Source organism: Tyto alba, unplaced genomic scaffold (assembly GCF_018691265.1).
Source record: "Tyto alba isolate M040663 unplaced genomic scaffold, T.alba_DEE_v4.0 Super-Scaffold_24, whole genome shotgun sequence".
Taxonomy (NCBI): Eukaryota; Metazoa; Chordata; class Aves; order Strigiformes; family Tytonidae; genus Tyto; species Tyto alba.
In genome coordinates, this window is record NW_024881298.1 from 1,081,487 (window position 1) to 1,089,765 (window position 8,279).

At 48.8% G+C, this 8,279-nt stretch overlaps 1 protein-coding gene across 1 annotated transcript; it reads right to left on the reverse strand.

Moving 5' to 3' along the window:
* Nucleotides 1–649: 649 nt before the first annotated feature.
* Nucleotides 650–8,279, reverse strand: LOC122153839. The gene is made up of 5 exons (XM_042797204.1): nt 8,225–8,279; nt 6,012–6,171; nt 5,246–5,391; nt 4,427–4,606; nt 650–3,906 (listed from the first exon to the last, which is right to left on the reverse strand). The coding sequence occupies exons 1-5, from the start codon at nt 8,277–8,279 to the stop codon at nt 650–652; spliced, it is 3,798 nt and encodes a 1,265-aa protein (XP_042653138.1).

Below are 8,279 nucleotides of genomic sequence, written 5' to 3' on the forward strand. Positions count from 1 at the left end.
AATTCAACACGCTTAAGAGACCATTCTGGGTTAAACAATAGTTGTTGTTGGCCCACATTCCTAATCATATATGGGCCAATTTCATAAATCTTGGGTTTTGGTTTTGTTTGGGGTTGAGTTGTTTGAGTTGTGTCTGGCGCTGTTGTTGTTGTGCTGGTTGTCTTCTCAGTTGTTGGTGTTGTTGTTGCGTTGTTTATTATTATATGAAATCTGAAGGATAATTCCAATAGCGGCTGGGATCCAACTGGCCACTTGACCCAGAGACATACTACGGAAATTGATTGGTTAAGAGTAGAATTATACCAACAGTCTGAATTTGTTTTTTCACAGTCACAGGATTGGGTTGCTAAAGGGGTTCTTCCAGCTTTATATGGTCTTACTGTAATTTGTTTTCCTGCCCAGTAAGTAGAGCTATTAAATGCTCTGCATCCTATTTTAATTTCTTGTCCCAAGGTTCCCTGCAATTGTGGTTCTCCTGGATAGGCATCCCATTCTTCTTTTGTGGGCACATTTGTCCCCTGCATAACTATAGTAGCCAACGTGTGGTCGCTCACATTTCTAGTCTTATTAGTATGTCCAATGTAAGCCTGGGACCATGGCCATTCACTGAACCTTCGACTATGCATTAGAGGAAAAACGATTATCAGACTTATCGTGAGAAGCGTAATCTTCCCGGCCGAACTTGGGTAACTTTCCATGGGGATTTATGGGCTTTCTTCACTCGGGTGTGATGTATCCAGGCCGAGTATTCCTTAATCTTGATGGCTGTGAACGTCGTGAGCAGCACCTGGAATGGCCCTTCCCACTGTGGCTCCAAGGTTTTTTCTGTAAGAGACTTAACATACACATAGTCCCCAGGTTGTATATCATGTACAGGTCCATCCAACCCTCTACCTCGAATACCAATTACATGTTTTCTGATCTTATTGAGTTGCTTCCCTAACGCCACCATGTAGGAGCTCATAATTTCACCTCCAATTTGTGTGGATATTCCTTTTTGTACCCCGTATGGTTGTCCATATAAAATTTCAAAGGGGCTTAGCCCTTCCCTTGCCCTTGGCCTTGTCCGTATGCGTAAAAGAGCCAAGGGCAAGGACTGAGGCCATGTCAAGTTTGCTTCTTGCCCCAATTTTACAATTTGTTGTTTGATTAAGTGGTTCATCTTTTCCACTTGACCGCTCGACTGAGGGCGGTACGGGGTATGAAGCTGCCAATCAATACCCAAATGGTGGCTAATTTGTTGTACTACTTTTGAGACAAAGTGTGGTCCTCTATCTGAGGATATGATTGCCGGAACCCCAAATCGTGGTATTATTTCTTGTATCAGTACTTTAGTTACTTCCCGAGCCTTAGCGGTTCTAGTAGGGAATGCTTCTGGCCCGCCTGAAAAGGTATCAGTCAGTACCAACAAATATCGATACCCCCCTTTTCTTGGTAATTCTGTAAAATCTACTTGCCATTGTTGCCCAGGCCCGTTGCCCTTTCCAATCTGACCCATTTCTAGTTTGGGGGCGTTTTTGGGATTAGTTCGGAGGCAGATGTCGCATTGTCGAGTCACCTGCCTTACCGTGGTATACAAATTTCTGGCTACAATCTCTTTTATCAAATGACTGTACAAAGCTTCTGCTCCCCAGTGTCTCTTTCTATGCTCCTCTCGTGTGAAATGCCATAGTAAACGAGAGGGGATAATTAACTTCCCCTGTGGGGTATAAGCCCACCCTTCCTTGTTATATGTCCCTTCCAGATCTGCAATAAGTTTCTGATCCTCCCTGGTATATTCTGGTTTACTTTCCAGGGAAATTTGCCTATCGGGAATAAGTGCTCCTTCAGTCTTTATCTCTATTTCGGCCGCCCGTTTTGCCTCCCTATCCGCCAGCTCGTTTCCTTTTTCCAATTCAGAGCTCACCTTTTGGTGTGCTTTAATATGCATAATTGCCACCTTCTCAGGAAGTTGAACAGCTTCCAATAGCTTCAAAATTTCTTCCGCATGTTTAATGTTTTTCCCTTGGGAGTTCAATAGTCCCCTTTCTTTCCAGATTGCTCCATGTGCATGCACAACTCCAAAAGCATACTTGGAGTCCGTGTATATGTTTATGATCTTACCCTTAGCTAGTTCCAGGGCTCGGGTTAAAGCAATTATTTCTGCCTTTTGCGCAGACGTATTTGCAGGCAGAGGTCCTGATTCTATTACCTTTTGACTGGTGGTAACGGCATACCCCGCATGTCGATTACCGTTCAGGACGTAACTGCTTCCATCCGTGAACCAGCTCTCTTCATCCTTCATGGGGCTTTCTTTTAGGTCAGGGCGACTTGAGTATGTCGCCTCAATTGTTTCCAAGCAGTCATGGTGCACTGGTTCTCCCATGTTACCACTGAGGAAAGAAGCTGGGTTGACAATATTAGTGACTATTATCTGTACATCATCTTGTTCTACTAGTGCAGCTTGGTATCTCAGAAATCTTTGTGGGGAGAGCCAATGCCCTCCCTTCGCTTCCAGGACTGCCGACACTGTATGTGACACATAGACAGTCATTTTCTGGCCCAGAGTGAACTTCCGAGCTTCCTGTATGTTCAGTATCAGGGCAGCCACCGCTCGCAGACACCCAGGCCACCCTTTTGCAGTTGCATCTAGTTGTTTAGAGAGATAGGCGACAGCTCGTCGATATGGACCTAGGTCTTGTGCCAGTATTCCCAGGGCAATGCCCTGCTTCTCATGAGAAAAGAGAAGAAACGGTTTACTCACATCTGGAAGTCCTAGAGCCGGGGCCGACATCGAAACCTTCTTCAGTGAATCGAAGGCTCGCTCAGCCTCCTCATCCCATTCGAGGTGCGTCTGTTTGGTGTTCGTTAGCGCATACAGGGGCTTAACAAGCAGTCCATAATTATAGATCCATAGCCTGCACCACCCCGTCATTCCCAAGAAGGTTCTTAATTCTTTTACTGTCTGAGGTTTCGGGGTTTGACATATGGCCTCCTTACGGGACTGTCCCAAAGTTCTTTGCCCTGCAGTGATCTCATAGCCCAGGTAGTTTACTTTACGTTGTACCACCTGGGCTTTCTTCTTAGAGACTTGATACCCCCGTAGTCCCAAAAAATTTAACAAGCTCACCGTCCACGTTGCACAGTCCTCTTCTGTCTCAGTAGCGATCAAAATGTCGTCCACGTACTGCAATAATTTTCCTTTCTCGGATGGGGCTTCCCAGGATTCCAAGTCCTTTGCAAGCTGGTTGCCAAAAAGAGTAGGGCTATTCTTGAACCCTTGTGGCAACACCGTCCAGGTGAGTTGGGTCTTTCGACCAGTTTTAGGATTTTCCCATTCAAATGCAAACAACTTTTGGCTGGCTTTATGGAGAGGAAGGCAAAAGAAGGCGTCCTTCAAATCTAAGACAGTAAACCAAATCAACTCTGGTGTTAATACAGTTAACAGGGTATATGGGTTTGCTACCACTGGGTGGAGATCTTCAACTATTCTATTCACAGCCCGTAAGTCCTGAACCACCCTATACGAACCATCAGGTTTCCGAACGGGCAGTATAGGGGTATTGAACTCAGACTCACACTCTTCTAGTAACCCTAATTGCAAAAACTTTTCTATTACTGGTCGGATTCCTTCCCTATCCTCCCTTTTTAAAGGATACTGTTTAATTCTCACCGGTCGTTGACCTTCCTTAATCCTGATCTCAATCGGTAGAGCGTTTTTCGCCCTTCCAGGTACATCGGTAGCCCAAACTCCCGGATATACTTGGTCTAAAATTTCCTCACTAATTTCTCCTCCTGACGAAGAACTAGTTAGAGTGAGACTCAGCACTTGAATGTACTGCTGATCTTTTACCTCCAAGGTGACTTCCCCTTTTTCAAAGACAATTTTTGCTTCCAGTTGTTCCAGCAAGTCCCTTCCCAGGAGAGCTTTTGGGGAGTTAGGCATATAAAGGAATTTATGAATTCCCCATTGCTTTCCCAATTTATACTCTAAAGATTTACAAAAATACGCCTTTTCAGATTGGCCGGTCGCTCCCTTTACCATAACATAGTCATCCCCCAGTGGTATTAAAGCTTGATTCAAAACCGAGTACGTTGCTCCTGTGTCTACCAAAAATTCTACTTCTTCTTTTTCTCTCCCCAGCTTAATTTTAACCAGTGGATCCGCCAGGGTAGATCCCCCAGGTCCCCGTCAGTCCTCTGTTACATTTGCTATTTTTACATTCATTGAAGCCTTCCCATTCTCCCTCCTATTCTTTGGACATTCCTTTTTCCAATGCCCGAAACCCCTACACAAAGCACACTGATCCCGCCCCAGCCGCGGTCGTTGCCTGGCCGGTCTCTGAACCAGAGTGGCCATCAACTTCATCTGTCCATTGTCGACATTCTTCTTCCCTGTTGCTAAACACTTTCCACGCCTCCTCTAACAATACCTCCAGATTCCTACTTTCCGTAGGGCGCAGCTTCTGAAGTTTTCGCCTTATGTCTCCTGTAGATTGGCCCATGAACAAGGAAACCAGTTGCTGTATTCCTACTTCTGATCCCGGATCCAACGGTGTATTACGGCGCATTACATCTCTCAGTCGATCCAAGAATTCGGATGGGGACTCGGAAGGACCCTGTTTCACTGCATATAAAACTGACCAATTTATAGTTTTAGGGATCGCTCTTTCTATCCCCTTTGCAATCCATTCCCGATACGCCCGTAACCTTTCCATATGTGCCGATCTATTTGGTTCCCATTTCGGGTCTTGGAGGGGAAAATATTCCTTAACGTCCCCCCCAGTGATCTTATAATGATCCTCCGCCAAGTCTCCTGCTGTTTTTAGAATCAATTGTTTCTCAGTTTCAGTCATATATTCTAATAGTAGCTGTATATCACTCCAATCCGGGTTATGCTGTTTTATAATGAATTGGAAGTGTTTAGCTACATCATGTGGATCGCGTCTATAGTTTTTTGCAATTCCCCTCCATGCTTCCAAATCAACGGTGGTGAAGGGTACCCTAACCAAAATTGTACCACCCTCCGGCCCCACGGCTTCCCGAAGGGGTGCCTGTAAAATACTTGTTGCAGTTTTTTGTCTAGCGTGGGCGGATATCGGACTATCGGGAGAGTCTGCCGTTCCTTCCGAGTCAGCATCCTGATTCTGTGATCGGGGGGGAGGTTTAAACAAATCATCATCTTGTTCTGAGGTTTGGTGAACCTTATCTACCTTCGTACATCTCTGTCCAATGCTACATGATGAGCAACACCTTTTCAGCTTACCCCTACTTTCCTTATTTTCTCGTTCAAGTGCGAGCACCATAGGGTCCTGTGGGGGTACTAACCCACAGTCCCTTTGCCACTCTGGGTGATTTCGCAAAGTGAAAAACATATCCGCGTATGATACCTCATCCCATTTTCCTTCTCTCCTTATAAACAACATAAGTTGTAAAAGAGTGTTATAGTCCAGTGTTCCATTAAGCGGCCATTTAGCGCCATCCTCTAGCTTATACAGCGGCCACCACTGATTGCAATATTTTATAAGAGTCCTTCTGCTCTCCGTACCTCCGCTCCCTGCAATATCCCGCCAATGGGCGAGTATACAGCCGAGAGGGCTCTTTTTTAATATCCCTCCCTGAGTGTTACCCATCTTGTTTTTGTAAAACACTCACTCCAAACGCTCACGCTTAACACGATCACCACACAGCATTCACTCACAATCTCACAATCTCACGGACGTCCACACACTTACAAGTCCACACACTTACAACACTTTCATCAGGAGTAAAAAAAACACAACAGAACAAAGGCCTTTTCAATCACACTTGCCTGTGGCCGCCCTCTCGGCCAACAGGTCCCCGATTGGAGCCAGCGACCGCTCTATCGGTCTGTGGCAAGGTATAATTGCCCTCTAGACTCCCCTAACCCGCACGAATTCGCACCTTTTCGGTGCACCTACCCGGCTTAGCTGCACGCCAGACGTCTCTGCGCGATTTACCAGCTGCCCCAGCCACGCGTACGACTTACAGGCTCCTATCCTTGAACATACCGTTTGGTCCGCGGCTTCAGGAAGTCCTTGTCTGCCCCCCACGGTGAGCGGCTGGTAGCGGAGGCTCCTCCGAGGAAAGTGCTCGGGGCGCGCCTGGGAGAGTCCGCCCCGCAGTCGATCCCGTAGTCGAGCAGAGAGTCTCCTGCCTGGCTCGCCAAAACTGACGTGCGGAAACAGACTCCACAATCTGATAGATTGTAAAGTAGGTATGTTTATTCAGCGCTGAGGTACACAGGGGATAACTCCTCCTATTGTGTACCCAACATGGGGTACCGTTACCTTAGATTTATAGAGCGAATGATTACATATTCATAATATTTTGCAATACGCCTATACATATGCATTACCTATCCCCGCTTCGTATTATAATTAGCATTTCCATAATCTCCTCCCAGTTGAGTCTGCGCAGTGTCTTCTGGTGGTGGTCGTGGGGGTCTTTGGGGATGAAGTCAAGCTCCTCTTCCTCCTGTCCGCTCTGTGACCCCAGGTTTCGCGCAGACTCAGTCTCTTACTGGCTGTTGTCCAAACCGTAGGTCTAGTTCCAACCGGCTTGGTACTGATAAAGCCTAAAGACCCCATACCTCAGCTCATCATGTTTTACAAACTATCTACTCATTAAGCAGAACTGTTAACCGTTATCTAAACTATTTCCCTTGAACTGTTATCTCAACTATTTTCCCTTGTCATCCCCTTCTTGCTATTCCCATGTTAACCCTTACATCCCCTGTTCCTATCTAGGCCCTGTATCACCCCCCCAAACGGGAGAGGAGGTGCCGTGTTCATCCCCCCCCTCCCCCCCCAAAAAAACGGGAGGGGAGGTGCCGTGTTCATCCCCCCCCCCCCAAAACGGGAGAGGAGGTGCCGTGTTCATCCCCCCCCTCCCCCCCAAAAAAAAACGGGAGGGGAGGTGCCGTGTTCATCCCCCCCCCCCAAAACGGGAGAGGAGGTGCCGTGTTCATCCCCCCCCCCAAAACGGGAGAGGAGGTGCCGTGTTCATCTCCCCCCCAAAACAGGAGAGGAGGTGCCATGTTCATCCCCCTCCTAAAATGGGAGAGGAGGTGCTGTGTTCATCCCCCTCCTAAAACGGGAGAGCAGCTACTGTGTTCATCCTCCCCCCAAAACGGGAGAGGAGGTGCTGTATTCATCCCCCCCCCAAAAAAAAAAAAAACCAAAAAAACGGGAGGGGAGCTACTGTGTTCATTCCCCGCCCAAAACAGGAGAGGAGGTGCCATGTTCATCCCCCTCCTAAAACGGGAGAGCAGCTACTGTGTTCATCCTCCCCCCAAAATGGGAGAGGAGGTGCTGTGTTCATCCCCCCCCCAAATGGGAGGGGAGGTGCCGTGTTCATCCCCCCCCAAAACGGGAGAGGAGGTGCCGTGTTCATCCCCCCCCCCAAAAAAAAAAAAAAAACGGGAGGGGAGCTACTGTGTTCATTCCCTGCCCAAAACGGGAGAGGAGGTGCCATGTTCATCCCCCTCCTAAAACGGGAGAGGAGGTGCTGTGTTCATTCCCCCCCAAGACGGGAGAGCAGCTACTGTGTTCATCCTCCCCCCCCAAACGGGAGAGGAGGTGCCGTGTTCATCCCCCCCCCCAAACGGGAGAGGAGGTGGTGTGTTCATCTCCCTCCTAAAACGGGAGAGGAGGTGCTGTGTTCATCCCCCCCCCCAAAACGGGAGAGGAGGTGCCGTGTTCATCCCCCCCCCTCCCCTCCAAAAAAAACGGGAGGGGAGGTGCCGTGTTCATTCCCCCCCCAAATGGGAGAGGAGGTGCTGTGTTCATCCCCCCCCCCCCAAACGGGAGAGGAGGTGCCGTGTTCATCCTCCCCCTCCCCCCCAAAAAAAAACGGGAGGGGAGTTGCCGTGTTCATCCCCCCCCCCCAAACGGGAGAGGAGGTGCCGTGTTCATCCCCCCCCAAACGGGAGAGGAGGTGCTGTGTTCATCCCCCCCCAAAACAGGAGAGGTGCCCCATGTCCCCCCCGGGAGAGGTGCCGGGCTCCCCAGGAGGTGCCTGTGCAGGGCCGTGTGCCCGCGTCCAAGGGGGCAACTTTTGGGGGAAGGGAGGGCAGCGGTGCGGCTGCCGGGCTCCCGCAGGAGAGGCCTGTATTTAATGAAGTGCCTTTTGTAAAAGGGAAAAACCCACGTTTATTAGCAGAAGTCTGGCTTTGCCTGTCTGTGCCTGCTGCCTGCCTCCACTGGCTGCATTGAATACGTACCTGCCAGGGCTGTGCCAGGTTTTCTGTCGGGCAGGTGGGAACGTTGTGATTCCAT

Bases quoted from the DNA above. Each gene is read 5' to 3' on its own strand.
- LOC122153839 (XM_042797204.1), bottom strand. From the start codon at position 8,279: ATGGAATCACAACGTTCCCACCTGCCCGACAGAAAACCTGGCACAGCC. The intron at 6,172-8,224 runs GTACGTATTCAA...TCCGCACGTCAG, and splicing joins ACCTGGCACAGCCCTGGCAG to TTTTGGCGAGCCAGGCAGGA. The intron at 4,607-5,245 runs GTAAGCTGAAAA...TTTTATATGCAG, and splicing joins AGAAAATAAGGAAAGTAGGG to TGAAACAGGGTCCTTCCGAG.